Raw genomic sequence first — 19,279 nt, forward strand, 5'->3', positions numbered from 1 at the left:
TAAAAAATTTCTAGAGAAGCCGAGTCAGTCTCAACCACTGGACTGCCAGGAAAGTCCCCCTAGGTAAAGCGTTTATTAATAGTAGGATGTTTTTTCTTACTTGGAGATGGGTGCCCTGACTGGAACACCTGGTTTTGTTGAGAAGACAAATGCTTACTATGGAAATGGATGCCTCAGGCTAGCATAGCTCAGAGACAAAAGCCCAGGGTTTCTCAAGACATGTTCCTCGGAACCCTATGCAATGAGATGCTCTATAAGATAAGAAGAGTTCTGTAGCTCAGTTTGAGAATGCTTTCTACGCCGCCTTCTGAAGATTCCCAGTACACATGTGTTCCTCTCCCCACCCCAACACCCCAGCTTCCTTATCTCAAGAAATGCCACCATTTTCCTAACCGCTCAAGCCAGAAATCTCGGCTTTATCCGTGACTCCTCTCTCCCTCACTCTAGATAGTCCATCTACCTGTAGTTCTGTTGGCTCATCCTCCAAAATATCCTGAACTGGTCCATCTCCATATTTGCTCTACCACCTTGATCAAAGCCACTGTCATCTAGAGGACCATGGAAGCCTCTTAGCTAGGGTCTTTCCTTCTATTCTTGACCCTCCCACAGTCTTACTCTCCAGAGAGGAACAAAAGTGACTAAAAAGACACGCAAACAAAAAAACTGTAAATCAAATCAAGTCTCTCTCCTGCTCAAGACTCTCCAATGGCTTGATACCTTTGGAATGAAATATCAACTCTTTAGCCTGTAGAGCCATCACTGTTGACCTCACTTCAAGGGCCATGGGACTACAGAACTCTAGGGGCCACCGGTCAGCCCTCTCTGCTTATAGGCTGCCTTTCACTTCACACCCCCTTCACCCACTGAACTCCAGCCACACTAGCCTTCTTTCTGCTCCTCCAGGCTGCCAAGCTCACCCCTACCACAGGGCCTTTGCACCGGCTGCTCCCCCTAACCTGATCTATTCTACACCCACACAGACAGCTCCCTGTCATTCATATTTCCACTTTGGTGTCATGTCCTCAGAGAAAGCCTCCCATCAACCCAACCTAAATTATCAACCTGGTCCCTCTGATCCCATTATCTTATTGTACTACCACCATCGGATATTTCTCTTCCCCTTTTGTTTGCCTGCCCTCCTCCAGTAGACAGTAGAGAGCAGGCATCTTGGCTATCTCATTCACCCTTGATCTCCCAGTGCCTAGGACAGTGACAGGCACATAGAAGGCATTCAAACACTAACTGGATAAATGAATGCATATTGGCCGATTCAAGGATCTGAGTAGACCCTGCAGTAACATTTATACAACTTAACCCAGAGGATTTCCCAATTTTTTCCCCATAGAACCCTTCCCCCGCATGTTACCATCCAGGGAATAAGCACTCTGCAAAATGCAGTGTGGGAAGTGATGTCCTGATCATTTAATCATCCACGTCCATCAGGGATCTCCAATCAGAGAGTGGCTCCCACTCAGGTGGTTCTTCAAGGCAAAGGTGCAGAGGCCGGCTGCCTGGCTGTCTATTCCTCATTGCTAGTCCAGGCATTCCTACTAGCCCACAAATTTCCAAAATGGGAACTGGATATAATTAGATAATCAATTAGGGGCTCTGAGTTACATCACATCTATCAGTGCTGGTTTTAACACCATCACAATTGGGAAACAGCGCTTCTCCTGGGGGAAAAAGGCTGTAACCATCTATAAGGCAGCTGCTTTGTTTGAACCACTTTGTGCTTTGCCTAACTAACTACAATGGCCTACTAAGGGTATGACGGTGTGTGAGAAAACCTACGATTATTAATGCTGGTGCTTCGGGGAACTGGAAAGAAAAAGCCATTACTCTTTAGCATATGTTCAATGAAATCAAACAATCAGTTCGATCAGTGGCATTTAGGTTTGATAGCTAAAGGTTTATGGCTTTAAAAAAAAAAAAAAAATTATGGTGGACTTTTCTCCAGAACTTCACTATGAGTCAAAAACTTTCTAGTTCCTAATCCCCTCCTTCTTTTGTCATTAAAACAAATGGTTTACGAGGTGATCTTCTGCAGAGTTGTTTAGGAATGCATCTATACACTGTAACAGAGTAGACGGTAACTGCCCCAGCATTCTGCTAGCGTTATCATTCTATGGCGAGTCCCTCTGGCAAGCGTAGGTCCCTCTGGAAACAACAAACAAAATCTAGGTCCTAATCCAAAAAGCAGAGGGCCACAGCTGACACTGCTACCCGGTCTCTGAGGTCAACAAAAGTGAGTCCCATTTAATGGTAACCGCCCCCCATCAGGGGATGCTGGCCCTCTCAGGGAAGGGGGAATGCCTCTTTCCCTGCTAAAACCCACTGGCCATCTTTCTTCTGTGTTCTCAGTACTTCTCTCTTCTGGCAAAGCAGAGGCATCTGCTGGAGAACTTTTTGCCTCCACTAAGGGAAATTACTTGCACATATAACACTGAACACCCAGCTTGTAGGCAGACACGCAAAAGAAATTTGAAGTCTATTTTTGGGGCTGTTGATTGCCTACGAATGTGTGTGTGTAATAGGCCAGAGTTCAGCCAGGAGCAGCTAATTAGCTCTGGCTGCTGGCGATTCCGATCTATAACGGTATACATCTCCGCCAGGCACATCCATTTCAAGGTCACACTACTTCCCCACTAACTACCAGCAGTTCTCAGCACCGAAGAAGTGCAAATGACACACACGTCCGGCACAGGCTAGAATGTGCTCAGTGGGGCAGAAGACCCCTGATAAAAAGCAGAAGTATCATCTGGCGAGGAGAGCCCACCTGGACTGCATCTCAGCTTGTGCTTTTGACGGCTGGTGTGGCGCTGGCTGGTGAGGCTGGCACGGGGCTTGGGGAGCGGCGGGCACCTGTTGCTGAGAACCGCCAGCCTGGCACTGGGAGGGGGCCCCGGCCGCCGGGGACACGCCAGGCAGCAGTGGCGAGGGGAGGTGCGGCCTCTGGGGCTGCTGCTGCTGCTTGTACCGGGAGAGGCTGAAGAAGAGGCCTAGAATGGCCTTGAGGTTTCCATTCCTGATTTCTGCAAGACAGTGAAGAGGTTCTGGTTAGAGGAGGAAGCCTTTCCGGGGAGCCCTGTCTCGCACCCTTTCAAGAGGCTGCTTCAGCCCTCACACGAGTTTTAATTCCTCTAGGATATGACAGATTTCCTGAACACTTAATTGGTGTCCCAGTCCATTAAAATCAGGCCTAAACCACAAAGAAATTAGTTGATTCTCCCCACTGGGATTAGAGTGGATACCCGAGGCAAGCAGCAACTGGGATGCCTGGCAAGTGCCAGGGGGAAATTCTCAAGGACACAACCGAAAAAGACAGAGTCCCGAGCAAGACTGTGCTTGTTCAGGACACAGAGCAAGCCGTCCAGGGACAGAAGCACCCACTGAGGGAAACTCACGGGTCTCCACGTGGGCCTGCCCAATCTCTCTGGGCCTCAAATGACAATATTGACACAGCTTGCCCCATCACACAGGGTGGTTTTGCAATGCGCTGCAAGCCACCCGGAGTGAGCCAGTGGCTGCCGACCCACTCCAAAATCCTCGCCCTGCTTCGCCCAATCATCCTGCCCTCAGATGGCTCTGTCTCTCTCTTGCCCGTTGAATAAATAACTTGAACTTGGGGTGGGCGTGGGAATAGGAGATAGGGGTTGTTTCCATAAAGAACTCACACAAAAATTCTCCTACATTAAAAGAAATTTGTGCAGAGTGGCGCTACGAAAAGTTTTTATTCCAGACGTTAATTGTTCCGATGTTAAAAAACGCATTTGGGGCTTCCCTGGTGGCGCAGTGGTTGGGAGTCGGCCTGCCGATGCAGGGGACGCGGGTTCGGGCCCCGGTCCGGGAGGATCCCGCGTGCCGCGGAGCGGCTGGGCCCGTGAGCCACGGCCGCTGAGCCTGCGCGTCCGGAGCCTGTGCTCCGCAACGGGAGAGGCCACAACAGTGAGAGGCCCGCGTACCGCAAAAAAAAAAAAAACGCATTTGCCTCGAGGCATGAATTAAGTGCGGCAGAGAAGGAATAAAATATTTATTCACAGGCAGAGACTGTGGATGCAAGGGTGTTTTCCCTTGGGAAATCCCTCCTTTTCTGCAGTTCTTTTAACACCAGATGCCGATGGCCAGGGTCTAAACTGACCCTGAGGGTAAAGTAATAGGGCTACCCAGCGTGGGGGACAGAGAAGAAGGAACCTAGGGGCTCCCCTCTGCTTTGCTTCCACCCTTAGGCAGAATTTCTTCTTCTGAACTGGCAAGGGGGTTAGAGGGACTGGGGTTGGAGGAAGGGAAGCCCCCCTCCCCTGTGTGGGTAACACACACCTCCAGGTTAGCCCCAGGCTGAGCAAGAGGATGCTGATAAAGGAACCAGAGTTTCCTCCAAGGACCAGCTGCGGGACAGAAGGCATGAATGGGGTTCTTTCAGGAACAAGCCCCATATTCCCTGCAAGTCTGTCAGTGCCCTGGGGTGTGATCCTGCTGATTAGGTCAGGCTGAATTACTTCCTGTTGGAGAGTTCCTCTTTCCAGCCTCTGAAGAAACTGACAATACAGACTACTACAATCCAACTTTCACCCTCTGCTTTGGGAGCTAGCATGTGCTGACTGTGGGACAAAACTGTCAGGGGCCCAGCTTTCAGGAAAGCAAAGCCATGAGTTGCAGTCTGTACTCTACCACTTACTAGCTGTGCAACCCTGGACAAGTCACTTAATCTCTCTGGGCCTCAAATGACAATATTGACACAGCTTGCCCCATCACACAGGGTTGTTTTGCAGATCAAACCAGAGCAGAGATGTGAAAGCACAACTGTAAACAGTCACGTCCTTCACTGGTCTTGGTTACCGTATGACCACAGCAGCCTCAGAATCCTGTAGGAGATTCCCATGCAGCTCCAGTTTCATGCCTTAAAAATTATGGTTTTTACCATGTGACCTTATAATTTATCATGCAAATTACATCATTTTTGAGAGTGGGAGGGAGAAGTTCTTGATTACATTAGGAAAACAGGTGTAAGCCAGGGCTGACTTGGACAAGTCAAGATGCTCGTAAACCCCTGTGTGCAATGCAGGGAGCACAGAAAGTTTCCCCAGATGTGGGAAAGTCCCCCAGTTTCTTTGGGTAGCTCAGCTTTAACCATTCAGCTCTGCTTCCTTCTCCATTCTAAGGAAACCAAAGGAGAACACACCTGGGGCCTGTTCCGCTTCTGCTTCTAAATGTTCTGACAAGGACACCAAGGTCACAGAGTGTGAGGCCTGGCTGGGGTGATTCAGTTTATAGATTTTTTGTAAGATTCAACCTCTGAGTCTCAGTGTTCTTCTTTAAAATGGCCATTTTCCTCACGGGCAGATGGAGAGCAAAGGGACACCCCCCCCGGGCCCTTAGCTGGACAGTGACAGGAGGCAGGACAGAATCAAGGGCTGGCGTGCAGGTGACGACCTGTTAAGGAACTCGGGAAACCAATTTCCCCTCAAAACTGAATTCCCTGAAGGGTGAAAACAGAGCTATAATCATGACAGATGAAATCTATGTAAGATTTTAGTGCCTTTTATAGAGCTACTACTAATTAGTATATACCAAGAGAAGCTTTTTATATACATGATCCCGTTTAATCCCTACAACCTGGAAAATGAGGCCTATTATCTCCCTTTTACTTAAGGGGAAACAGAGGCTCAGAAAGATTTGCAACCTCTCCAAGGTAATAAATGCCGGAGCTGGGATCTGAATCGAGGATTTTACAGCTCAAAGCCCAGGCTCCCAACATGGTGTAACCAGGCTTACTTACATACCCATCATGGGTCATGTATTGAAAAGCAGAGCAGATAATGTTTCATTTAAGTTAGCTCATGGCCATATAAGTATTCTTTATTCTCCTTCTAGAAGTATTCTTGTATTACTGGATGTGTCAAATATCCCATAATACATTTTTTAAAAACCATGCAAGGTAAACAAAGAAGGGAAGAACTAGCAATTCAGCATATCCAAGGGCTCAGGGGCTGCCCCCTGCAAAAAGCAGGCATATCCACATTGGGACCCCCTCAACCTACCTGCCCAGCCCCGGGCAGATGAACGGAGCTGGCTCTGTCATATTCTCTCCCTGCTGTGGATGTTCAGTCATTTATTGTTCATAACTGTTCTATTATTCCTGAAAGCATCTTTTTTTTTTTTTTTTTTTTGGTGCTAGGCGGGCCTCTCACTGTCGTGGCCTCTCCCATTGCGGAGCACAGGCCTCCGGACGAGCAGGCTCAGCGGCCATGGCTCACGGGCCCAGCCGCTCCACGGCATGAGGGATCTTCCCAGACCGGGGCACGAACCCGTGTCCCCTGCATCGGCAGGCGGACCCCCAACCACTGCGCCACCAGGGAAGCCCTGAAAGCATCTTTTTATTTGTGACAGAGCACAGTGCTCTCATAAATACACTTTTTCTTAGGAGGAAGCATTTTTATTATAATGATCACTGATTGTTAGAGTCACAAAGACTTGGGTTTGAATCTTTCTAGTCCATCATTTATGGACTTCAAAGTTTTTCTAAGAGTCAACCTCTCTGAGCCTCAGTTTTCTTCTTTAAAATTGGCATATGTGTGCCACACCTTCCCCACAAGGATGCTATGAGAATTAACAGAGGATTAATGAGAAAATAAGGGCAACGCACCTAGGACATGGCCTGACTCTGTATTTCCCTTTTTGGTTCAGAAAATACCGTCGTTGTACCTGCAGCCCCCTCAGAACTCAGCACAGAGCTCTTCAACTACGAGAAGACTAAGAAGGCCTTCTTCCTGCACATCCCCTCCAGGCCACAGTCACAGGAGTCAAAAAGAAGAGCAACCATGATAATCTCATTTTACAGAAAACTCAATGGCCATCTTTTTAAAACAAACAAACAAACAAACCAGCTCTGCTGAGATACAGTTTATATCCATAAAGTCAAGTGTGTGATGATTTTTAGTAAGTTTAGTAAATTCTAGTTTTAGAATATTTCCATCACCCTAAAAACTGCTCATCTGCAGTCAATTCCCAAACTCATTCCCCCAGGCAACCTCTGATCTGTTGTTTCTATTGATTTGCCTATTCTGGGCATTTCCCCATAAATGACAATCATGTGATGTGCAGTCTTTTGCATCTGGCTTCTTCCACGGAGCATAATGTTTTTAAGGTTCATCCAGGTGAGAGCGTTATCACCAGTTTGTTTCTTTATATTGCTGGGTATTATCCCATTATATGGATAGACCACATTTTATCCATTCACTAGTTGGCAGACATTTGGACTGTTTTAATTTTCTTTTCAGAACACAGGACTCAAGCGTGGTGAATGCTCTGTTTGGGAAGGAGCCACACAGTTTATGCCATGGGTGGTCCAAAATAGCTAGAATTGTGTTCTCTTCCTATTTCCAAATGGCATTTTTCTGTGTGCCACGAGGCCTGGTAAGCTGGCTCCACAGGCTGTCTTAAAACAAAATCCACCAGCCCACAAAAATGTTCCCCTCATGACATTTCCCGAGGCTTTGGAAAAAGAACATCACTCTGTTTCTGATCAACTATCCTCACCCTCCTGATTTGTAGAGAAGGAAATAACTGTAGACCTAGAGAGATATGACTTGTTTAAGGAGACATGAGCTAGGCTGGTATCTAAACCAGCATGAGAACCCTGTTCTTCTTTCTCTCCTATGGCTGCACCCACGTAAACTGAAGAATAAACTACACGGGCCATAGTCCAATTTCCACTAGAATTCAGTATGGCGTTGATTCTGAACCTCCCTGGGTTCTGACTGATCTCCATACCCACTGGCTGGCGCTAATCTGCATGGATGCTTCAGGGGGATGTTGTGTAAGAAGGGAGGATAATAGAGTTATTCTCTTTCAATATCCTTTAAAAGAAACCTCAGACCTGCTTTAGTAAGGCACAATCATTGGAATAACCTAATACAAAGAGACCTGCTTTGTAGGAAAGGGATTGGGAGCCAAAGGGAGGGCTGCCTCAGACCGCAGTCTCAGAATTCCTATTCAATCCCCTTAAGCCACGGTGTAAGGTCACCCGGCTGATTCGGGATTGTGGATTCTGTGGCATTACTCCTCCAGCTGGGCTGTCTACATCACCCACATTCAGCATGTAACGTTCCACCCCACTCTGGCAGCCCTTCTGTGTACTGCTCAGCAAAGCTCCTCAGTGACTCTGCCCACAGGGGAAGTGGATGAGGGGGTGGGAACAGAGCCAACGAGGCCCCCTGCCGGTGAAGGACCGAAATGGCCCCGCTCACCGCCAAACTCAGGTGACCTGGGTAGGGAGAGATGGAGACAATCTACGTGCTGCTTTTACTCTAACGGTGCAGAAAAACCTCCTGCTTTCTGGCTCAGGATGAAAGGAGGAGAAAGCCCAGCATCAGGTCTCTGGCCATCAGGGCAGCAAACCCAGGTCTGAACTAATCAAGTCAGCAACCGATCTTCCTGACTCTGTTTCTCCAACCTGGAAGACGCGTAGAAAGCTAGTCCTTTGTTCCCATCATATTACCTATGCCCCAACTTCTATCTAAATTTCCCTTCACCTTCCTTTTCCAATTGGTGAAAACCTATTCAACTTGTAAAACCCAGGAGAAACATCACCGTCTCTGAGAAGCCCCTGCGTACCCCAGGCAGAGCTGATCATAGCCTTCTTTGGGCACCACTGGATCCTGTACATACCGCCAGCACAGCTCTCTCGTTAATTGGAATTTAAAGCTAGTTTTGTATGACTGACGTGACTCTCTGTGTACCCCAGTGCCTAGCACTGGGCCTGGCATATAGGATGTGCCCAGTAAATGCGTGCTTAACTAAATAGGCTATGTCTCCACCTCCAGACTGCCGCTTCCCCATTACAGGAGGATGGGCTCAGGGCCAGGTAGCGCAAACCCCAGGTGTTCTCAAAACTCCCAGGGATAAAGGCCATTCCTCCTCACAGGAACAGGTTTACAGATGGTTGTGACAAGTGGAGTGAGGAGTTGAAGTGATCTAGAAAATCACCCCGGGCAGGCTGAGGCCCAAGCTCACAGGACTCTGGCAAGTCTCCAGGAGCAAGCGGATGGGTCCGATCTTGGGGAACACGCAGGGGACAGGAAAAGCCCCAAACCAGCAGCATCTCCACGGGGCTCACGTGGGCCTGCAGCCCCTGCTCGCAGGCATCAGCTGTCTGTGCCCTGGAACAAAGGCTCCCTGTGGCTCTCTCGCAGGCAGGCCAGGACAGGGCTTGAGCTGCTGAGATGCTTCAAGGACAGGTGCACACACCCTCCCAGGTCCCAAACCCGGCTTTAGTCACTGGGAAAGGGTGGAGATGTGCCTATGAGGCTTTCCAACCGCTGATTTTTTTTTTTTTTTTTTTTAATCAGAGGAGGAGCCTCAGGGCAATCAATCATCTTCAAAAGGAAAACAAAGAGCATTAAGATTACATGATTTCGCTCGGGCGTCCACGGGACCGGCCGTCCGGGCTCCTGGGCCGAGGTTCACCATGTCGGAGAAGGAAATCAGGCCGAGCGGAGGCTCCCCGGAGGCCAGCGGGGTGACTGTCAGCGACATACGGGAACTGATACGGCGCAAGGAGGAGATCGAGGTGCAAATCAAAGCCAATTATGACATGCTGGAGAGCCAAAAAGTCATCGGGATGAACGAGCCACTGGTGGACCGCGAGGGCTACCCCTGGGCAGATGTGGACCTGCACCAAGTCCGAACCGCAAGGCACAACATCATCTGCTTGCAGAACGATCACAAGGCGGTGATGAAGCAGGCGGAGGAGGCCCTGCACCAGCTGCATGCTCGCGACAAGGAGAAGCAGGCCCGGGACCTGGCCGAGGCCCGCAGGGAGGCCGTGAGCCACGGCCTGGGCCAGAGCCAGGACCTCAGCCCTGCTCAGGCCTTCGCCACGGCGAACAGCATCAGCCCCGGCTCCCCTGCCAGCATCGCAGGTCTGCAAGTGGATGACGAGATAGTGGAGTTTGGCTCTGTGAACACCCAAAACTTCCAGTCGCTGCAGAACACTGGCAGTGTGGTCCAGCACCGTGAGGGGAAGCCCCTGAATGTGACAGTGATCCGCAGAGGGGAGACACACCAGCTTAGACTCGTGCCAGCACGCTGGGTGGGAAAAGGACTGCTGGGTTGCAACATTATTCCTTTGCAAAGATGACTGTCCCTGGGGAACAGAAACAGGAAAGCATATTCCCTTGCCCCAGCCTTGGGTCTAGTGGCCATTTCCTCCTTCTCTTCTCTTCCTGAAGCTCAAGGATCTGGAAGAGGCTGGGAGTCTGAACTTCTAGGTGGTGGAAAAGCTGTGGCCTCCCAGTTCGATCTCTTGGGATTAACGCATTGTTAAAAACTTGATTTGTGTGTATCATCTTTTGCAGATTAGGCCATGGCCCCAAATGGAAATCCCCTGGATTGTGAGCAAGTGGGCGGGAGATATTCTGGTAGGTGCTGATGGGACTTTATTCTTCTAGTAATTTTGTTTCTTTCCCCCAAATAAACAGTTTTACAGTGTTAAAAAAAGAAAAAAGATTACATGATTTCTTTAAACACTATAATGATTTTCTAGTAGTTGTGGGGGTGGTTAGAAGTGTAGATAGTGGTGAGCAGTATAAAATACCAGGACTTGAATCAGCAGATGTGAGTAGCTTGACCACTGCTGACTCTGTGGGCCTCCCTTTTGCCACATGGAACAATCTCGTTTGGCCGTAGTCTCCTCATCTGTAAGATGTGGTAATACGAATACTGATCTCTGAAGGTTGCTGTGGGGGATTAAATAGGACATAAACTAAAATGTGTACAACACTTAGCCCAGTGACTGTACATAGTGGGTCCTTAATACATGATTTCCACTCCTATAATTTAACAGTATGTCAAGTGGAGGTACTGCCTGTAGCCCTGAAATTGTGAATAAGGCCCATTTGAGGAAAACAGGCTCTAAGTACCCTTGCTTTGTAAGTTCAAGGAACTGACAGAAGTTGGGAGCAGTCACCCTCCCACAAGAATGCACTAGTCCAGAATCAGTCTTACAACCAAAGACCATCATCACCAGCCTCTACCCACAGCGCCCAAAATCAACATAAGAAGATCCAGATGAGAGAATGTCATTGAGGGTGGGCGTGGGTGGTCATAACTGATGATCACAGAGACAAGATATCTCCTCCCCTCACCAAGGAGCAAGACAGTAGGGTCCTTGCACTCCTTGAAGTCGAGGGAGTAGAGGCTTCAAGAGAATAACTCCAGGTGGTGGTGCTGGTGTTCTAGTGCCCAGCTGGGACACCTGCTGAGCAGGGACCTGGCAGATCTGCCTGTTTGCCACCTAAGATGGGGGGAAAGAGCTAGAGAGAGATTGTATGGTGGGGACTTCCAGGTACCAGGAGGCCTGTTCCATCACTACAAGTGGAAGACAGAGCCCACACATTCCTGCTGCTCTATGGTGGGTACCACAGGGACAGTGAGACTGAGGCCTATGGCCTTACCAGGACCACTTAGTGTGGGGACGAAGAGGGGCCTGAATCAGGGGGATGGAATGTGACTGCTACCAGCTGGGGGTGAGCTAGAAGAGTGGTCAAATATCACAAGAGCCTACCGAGGCCCTGGGAGCAGCATGGAGTGAGTGCCGGTCAGCAGGGCATGCAGAGACCCCCACTGGGGACAGTGGCAATGGCCCACCAAGAGGAGGGCAGCAACTTCACCACCAGCAGAACTCTACTGTCTCTGCTGCTGCCCCAATCCTGGAGGCTCAGGCACAGGAACGAGGGAAGGGAAAGGAAGTCAAGTCATCACACCCCCCAGCCCCCCTCAGCCTTCCAAAGCCACCTGCACTGGGGGGCACCGGGGAAAAGAGCTTTGAGTCTGAGACTAAAGTTTAAAAATGAACAAGACTGAGTCTTAAGTACTGACATAAATCTGTGCCAATAGCTGCACAAGACTGAAGAGAATAGGCTCTGGCCCAGGTATCATTAAATGAGTCTCAACCAAGCAGGAAAGATGGGTGTCAACATAGCACAGGTGGGGTCAGCTGCTGAAAAACTTACTTCGTGGTTATACCCCAGTGACTGATTCCTCAACACACTGGTTCCAGTCTGCTCTTCTCTGCTCAGACTCACAAGGGCCACATCCCACCATCGACCAGGGGGCTGGGGCTGAGTCTGTCTGCGCGATATGCCTTCATGGGCTGCCCGGCATCTTCCGAAACAGTGTTCCAGCCAACAAACGTTCTAGATCTTTTTTGATTTCTTTCATCCGTCTGCCTTCCCCAGGGACACCATGAACAGGAGCTCCGAAATCACAGACCTGGGTTCCAATCCCGGCCCGGCCACTCACTCACTGTGGGCTTCATAACTTCTTTCAGGGAAAATTTCCTCATGTGTAAACTCAGCATATTATAAATTCCAAACGTCAGTTGTGAGAGTTGGAGCTGATGCAGATAAAGGCCTTAAAAGCACAGTTGGTACTTATTCATTCAACAAATATTTGTTGAGTAGATTCTCTATGCCTTAAGGTGTAGAGAAGGTGGGGCAGGGGAGAGACAGGACAGGTAGAAGGCAGGACAATGGGTAGATAGATGGCAGGGTGGCCAGGGTCACCTCCAGGCCACATGAGATGAAGCTGGCCTACAGAGTCTGCATCCCCTGGAGCCCTTTCTGCTAAGCGTGACTTGTAGAAGACGAGCCCCTGCTGATGCTCTGCTGCGGGTGGGGTGCACAGGATCCAATCATGCCCAGGACCTAGGAGGAATGTGTGCCTGCCACCTCCACCAGCACGAGAACTCTCTACCAGGAGGAAGTGATGTGGTCCTTGGAATAGAAATTTGCATCTCCCTTCCTCTCCATGGAAACACCAACACCAACCCCTCATGCCCCAGCGATGCCCGTGCCACATGCCATTCAGCCTAGATCGCATCCCCCGCGGAGGAGGGCCCAGTGCCCAGAGCAAAGGAATCCTCCACGGACCCTTCTCTCAGAGCTGAGATTAAGGCTGACCACCGAAAGCTGCCTCAGAGACCTCTGGAAGCAGTGTGACCGTGTCTGACCCAGGGCAGCCCCAGCCTGTTAGAGGTCCCACTTGGGGAATTCCATGCAGAAACACGAGACACCAATAGCAATGCCCACCCGTGACACTGGAAGAGACTACAGTCCAGAAACACAGCCAGGAAAACCAAGCTTTCACCACACAGCAGAGCAAAGGCAAGGAACAGGCCCCAAAAGGATCACGCTTACAAACTTACGCTCCACTGGGCTGCGTCCTTCCGCACCACTCCCCGCCTCCCCAAACCTAGCTACCAGAGTCAATGCTAACCAGCAACTCTGCAAAAACGCGACCAGGACAGGGAAAGGCGGTGTCATCTGAGGCCCACACTGCTCTACCTGTTCTGGGAAAACTGGAGGAGGTGCAGCCGAATGAGTTTGGGAGGATGCTGGGGTCTATGGCTGCTCTGGAGCTAGCAGCTGCTTGTATTTACAAACAGGAGAGAGACAGAGCAAGTTTCTACAGTGAGCTGTTGCCCGAGGAGGCTGAGAATTCAGACCGGCCATATCCAGACCAACACCTAATGAACAGCGACCCAGCAGCCAATGCTAATGTGCTAATTAGCCACCAAATTGGAGTTAATGAAAAACTAATCACGATGTCAAAATGGAGCACCTCATTAATAAATCAAGTGCTTTTTTTGCGGGGGGGGGTGGTGGCTAGGAAAAGTGCTGCTTCTTCTAATAAAATTAAGAGATAAGGCTTAGGCATTTTTCCCTGGGAACTTGCACCGTTTAAATATGCTCTGTGGTTAAGTGTTCTCTCTCCCACAGATAAGGCTTGGCTTGATAATTAACTAAATTGCCGGTCACGTGAATCAAATCGGTGTTGTTTGATGAAGCCCTTCTCAAAGAGAAGCAGCTCTGTCTTTACTGCTCCCTCCGTGTCTTGCCGACAAGGCTGGCACAGTTGGATTGGCACTCTCCGAGAGATTCTTTAGGTTGTCAAAAAGTTGGCATCCTCAAGTGTAGACAAGCATTGAGTGGCCTCAAAACCAGAAAGAGACAAAACCGGAAAAGCCCACCAGCACCCCTTGGCTTAACTCTAAAAATGTCATCAAGAAGTAACAGGTGGGCATTTCGAGTGATGAAAGGGCAGCTTTATGACAAGTGCTCAGACTCACCTTCCGCAGACAGCCCCTGGATGTTTATTCCCTTAGCTGCCAGGAAATTCAAGCAGGCATCTATGTTTTCAATCTGGGGGGGGGGAAGAAAAAACAACAATATACACTCAATAAATGTTCAGTCTTCTCCAGAGCCATCTCTTATAAGGAACAAAAGTCTATGTCAGAGAGAGGGTTCACTGTGCATTTGCTAAGGTTCTCAAAGAGGAAAAAATGACATGAAAACACCGGATGGATAGATGGATGCAGGTCAGTACTCTCCTTTGTCTGTACTTGCACAGGAAAAGGCTACCTAATATCCCAACCACACACAGCGCCAAAAGTCAAGGCCTTGGATTGCTCACGGCTGCCAAAAATAACCAGGGTGGAATTGGAGCTCTCGTGTTGATCACTGTCACCAGTGCTATCCTGAACACTTGAGCAGCTGCCAGAAACACAGAGGTGGGGACAAGGTTAGGAGACCCTTCCACCTACCAGCAGCTGGGAGAGACTTCCCAGCCCCCAGGAGGTGGGCAGTCAAGCATAAAAAGAGTGAATGGGCGTCTCAGCAGGAATCTGGGTAGTGTTTACTCACAAAATTCTCAGGATGGCAGGCGTCTGGAAGAGGACAGAGAGAGCTGCAAACTCGCCGAACCTCTCTGTCCTCTGTGTTTTCTGCGGCAGAAGGGACCCGACCCCACCAGGGTCTGGGAGGCCTCCCAGGCTTTCCAGGGCTGATGCCACGGCCAAGGGCAAGCTCACATCCAGCCCTCAGGAAAGAGCAATTGGATCATCCCCAAAGGTCAGATTTGCCTTCAGTTGTCAGGGCTAATTATTTTTTGGTCTACAGGAAACTGTTCGGGCTCGATTCATGTCAATGGTGACCAAAAATAAGAAAAACTGCCTTGGACTTGGCACAGGGAACTTTGGATTTCACACGGTTTGCATTTCACGGCAGAGATCTTCCTTACCTCTGCAACCCCTCAGCCCCCGCCCGACTTCCCAGGCTCCAGCCACATGCTTATGAACTCCAACCAGTATTTGACCCATGGGGTTTGTTGTGAACTCATAAATGACTCTTTCACAGCGTACGTGTGACCCTTCTCCCTCCCCTCCCCCAAGCAATATCCTGAGGGCTCCTTCAGAGCCACAGAGTGAAGTGTCTCCATTTTACGAGCTCTCATTTGAGTACAGTCTGGCTCCAAGGCAGTCTTCCCGAAGTTCATGTCCACCCTCCCCTGATGTCTGGCATTCTCCTTCTCTGCTCCCAGTCTTCACAGCTTGCAAACACGTTAAATTAAGCTCAGGGACACCTGAATAAAACTGCGTCCATTCTAGAAGAATCCGCTCAACCCTGAGCTTGAGGCCAACTCCATCCTCACATTTTTTTTAGCTCAGGTTCCCAATCTCTTTCCCAGCTTACAGCTCACCTTCCAGGGTCTTCATCTGGGAGACATTTTTTTCATCTCTAAGAAAAGGGGTAGAATGCAATTTCCTACAAACGAAATAAATGCCCATGCTACACCTTACGCCTGCCGCCATCGCAGAAAATCGTTTCTTACAAAGAGGGAGGAAAAATGAGATGGCTTTAAACTCTCCTTTCTTCTTTCCAGCGCAGGATGACAGACAGTGACAACCAAGTGCTACCGCCTTGGAGGGAAGGGGGGTGAAGGGGGAGGACGAAGAAGGAAGAGAGCGGCTGAGAGGCCCCTGTGCAAGGTGTTTTGGAGCAATCGGCTTCCATGTAGAAGTGTAATACAAATCATCTCTCTAAATGTTATTGCGCTCTATTACAAAACCCTGCTTTTGAGAAAATACCAATCCTTATTTCATGATATTGTATACAGTGGTAATAGACCAAAACCATTCAAAAGGATTTGTGGCCTCTACACAAAGGCACTAGTATTTAAATCACAGTAAACTTAAAAAATTCCTCTCCTACCGCCTGTCTCTTGCTATAATACTATCCTACTTTTTTGTGTGTGGTATGTATGTGTTTTTATTGTTTATTTTTTAAAATTTATTTTATTGAAGTATAACTGATTTACAATATTGTGTTAATTTCTCTGTACAGCAAAGTGATTCCGTTACATATACATTCTTTTCCATTATGGTTTATCACAGGATACTGAATACAGTACCCTGTGCTATACAGGACCCTATCCTACTTCTTCTAATATAATATCTTACACATGGCCCTGAAGGGAGGCTTTGGCAATTATGACCCCATAGCAAATAAGAAGAGAAATCTGACCACCCCTGAATCTGTTAATGCAAAATCAAAAATAGTGCACTTGGTATTGATATTTATCCTGGGAAGTGTCATGTAGGTGGGCTGACATGGGTAGGTTTAGTTTTTCAGCAAACAGTGTGGCAGTGTGACACTAAATACAAAAAAAGGGGACACCTGCCAACATATCCAAGAAAAGCACTGCGCTACTACAACACTGCAATTCTATAGAATTTTCCCTCCAAGGAGCATGAAGTATGTTTCCTTGTCACATCTATGGAGCATTTGATGTATGTAGCACCATTTAAAGTCCGTGGTAGGACTTCTCTGGTGGTGCAGTGGTTAAGAATCCGCCTGCCAATGTGGGGGACACGGGTTCGATCCCTGCTCTGGGAAGATCCCACGTGCCGCAGAGCAACTAGGCCTGTGCGCCACAGCTACTGAGCCCGCGAGCCACAACTACTGAAGCCTGCGCGCCTAGAGCCCGTGCTCCACAACGAAAGAAGCCACCGCAATGAGCAGCCCACGCACCGCAACGAAGAGTAGCCCTGACTCGACGCCAACTAGAGAAAGCCCGCGGGCAGCAACGAAGACCCAATGCAGCCTAAAATAAGTAAATAAATAATAATAAATAAATTTTTTTAAAGTCCATGGCAATCTCTTCTTGCGAGGCTACCCTTGGTACATTTCAGTTCACCCATGGGGCTTTCTTTTTAAATGTTAAATTCTGGTAAGGGCAGAAATAATTATAAACAGGTTACCTAGAATATTTCCTCTCTTGTTGATTTTTGTTACAGTCCTATTATTCTGTCAACCGATTTCACAATTTTGATCAATAGTTCTTTGCTGAGTAAGGGAGACTGGGAAAGGAAGAAGATTTTGACCCCGAGGGGGCATCTGTCCACATTTTGGGTTGTCACAACACTGATGGGAACTGACATCTAGTGAGCAGAGGCCAAGGATGCTGTTAAACACCCTACAAGGCACACAGCAGTTCCCTCCCGACAAGGAATTATCCAACCCCAAATGTCAGCAGTGCCAAGGGTGAGACACCTGAGGGATGTGATTCTTTCAAGCACTCAGTCAACATTATTGTGCAGATGTCTACTCTGTGCCAGGCACTGTGCTTGATTCTTTTGACAGTGTTGGTCCAGAGTCTTCTCCCCAGTCCAGGAGCCCACATTTACACAATCCTTCTCTTTAGGGTCGGTCCACAGAGCCTCTCGACATACACCCCCTGAATCCTGTCCATTTCCAGGAGAATCAGAGCACACAAACAAGGGAAGCACTAGGCTCTCCCTACATTAGGTGAAGGAGGAGACCTAAGGGCATTAGGAATGCTTTCTCCTAAAGAGGAGATGAAACGGGGAACACTATCCAGATGGCCAGATTGCACTCCCAGAAAATGTAAAACCTGAAAATAAGAACTTGGGTCATCATTTAAAAGACGATTCATAAGCCCATCAAGCGCCTTGAATTTTTTCCCCCTCTACCATGAATTCTCTGCTCACAGAGGAGTTCAAAAAACATTCCTCAAGTTTCAAATCCACTGTTTAATAATGTTCCATTAAGGCTAAAAATCACTCCCGACAAGGCGGCCGAGACCCACGCTCTTTTCATCTGCACCCCAGGAAGGGCACGGGGCTGGGAAGCAGCATAGGGTCAGATGTGGATTCCAACCTCCCGCTTCACTTGGAATGAGATCAGAAGAGGAGAATGTTTCTTTGATCCACGCTCTCTTGTGATTCAAATTCACCTTAAGGTTTTCTTATAAATACTGTTCAGGTGAACAATCCATCCTCCAGTAGGACTGAGGTTGCAGACTCCCACCACATCCCTGGAGGGGACAGGACGGTGGCAGGACCCTGGGGCACTCAGCACAGCACAGCGAGGTCTCAGTGCCCATCTTTAACGAGGCTCATGGCTCATATGGGATCCAGACATGCAGTGCAAGATGAGGATCCTGTTAAAGTTGAGAGGCAGAGTGAAGGAAAAGCCTCTTCACCAGCAAAGTATGTAAATACAACGAAAGTTGTTCATTAACACATAGCGGCCAATATAAACTACTTTCCAAAATTAGCTGAAAAAAAATCTGTGTGAAGTCTGACATTCCAGTGTTGCTGATGGGTGGGGAGGGGCACTGGGTGAGAAGGCTGTTATAGATGTTGCCATAGAAATGGGTCCAAGAGCTCTGGAATCAAGCTCCTGGAGTCTGCAGTGCTAGCTGGGGTAGAGGCAGGAAGCTGAGAAGTGGGACCACAACACCGGAGACCCTGGGAGTAGAAAGGAGCCAGATGGAGGAGTGGGCAGAGTAAGGGGACAAACCAAGACCAAAATATACTTCCCCGAGTTTCCCTTTGTTTGGGGCCATATGTGGCCTCAACCCCGTGTGGTCCATGAACATCCAAGAGAGAAAGACTGCAATTAAGCCTTTCTCCCACTCTCAGCCAGGCTCTCCATTCCAAAGTTGAACAGCTCCTCAACAGTCTCTAAACTTTAGACCCGCAGGGCAACTTCCATGGACCATGTAAGTTGTAGCCTATGTATCCCACATCCAGAAATACATCCCCAAACAGGCCAGGCACAGAGCAAGGAAAATCAAAACAAATGGCAAACGATTGAGAAGAGAAGGGAGGGGGGATCAGAGGCAAATGGAAAAACTTCACATTTCAATCATGATTAAGGGTGGACTGGGTCTCATGATAACATAAAATATGCAAACCTCAGAAGCACTGCTGTATATCTCCTTGGTAGCTTAGAGACTGATCAAATACCATCTGTTGTGGCAGTTGTCATGGTAGCATTTTTCTCTGAATACCAGTGTAGCTGAGTGCAAAGCTCATGAAAATGATTAATGCACACGAAGACCATCTCTACCAGCACTATCGCAGCCCAGGGGAAGACAGGGCTCTGGGCATAACGAGTAAATGGGGTGCTGGTTT

At 48.7% G+C, this 19,279-nt stretch overlaps 1 protein-coding gene and 1 pseudogene across 12 annotated transcripts in view; one reads left to right on the plus strand and one right to left on the minus strand.

The window, feature by feature from the left end:
- Nucleotides 1-19,279, minus strand: part of NAV2 (neuron navigator 2) — a 764,629-nt gene that overhangs the window by 228,128 nt on the left and 517,222 nt on the right. For 10 of the 12 annotated variants that reach the window (XR_010841345.1, XM_067038097.1, XM_067038101.1 and 7 more), the window contains exons 4-5: nucleotides 14,129-14,201; nucleotides 2,777-3,032 (exon numbers count right to left, since the gene is read on the minus strand). Coding sequence is in view for 10 of the 12 variants with exons in the window: in XM_067038097.1 (XP_066894198.1) it covers nucleotides 2,777-3,032; nucleotides 14,129-14,201 (329 nt within the window). In the remaining 2 variants the exon portion in view is untranslated. Of the gene's footprint in view, nucleotides 1-2,776; nucleotides 3,033-14,128; nucleotides 14,202-19,279 lie in introns of those variants that run through there. The other 2 variants (XM_067038103.1, XM_067038102.1) reach the window with 2 other exon arrangements.
- LOC131760238 (26S proteasome non-ATPase regulatory subunit 9 pseudogene) lies at nucleotides 9,467-10,138 on the plus strand (annotated as a pseudogene).

The sequence above is a fragment of the Kogia breviceps genome, chromosome 7, assembly GCF_026419965.1.
Source record: "Kogia breviceps isolate mKogBre1 chromosome 7, mKogBre1 haplotype 1, whole genome shotgun sequence".
In the NCBI taxonomy this organism is placed as follows: domain Eukaryota; kingdom Metazoa; phylum Chordata; class Mammalia; order Artiodactyla; family Physeteridae; genus Kogia; species Kogia breviceps.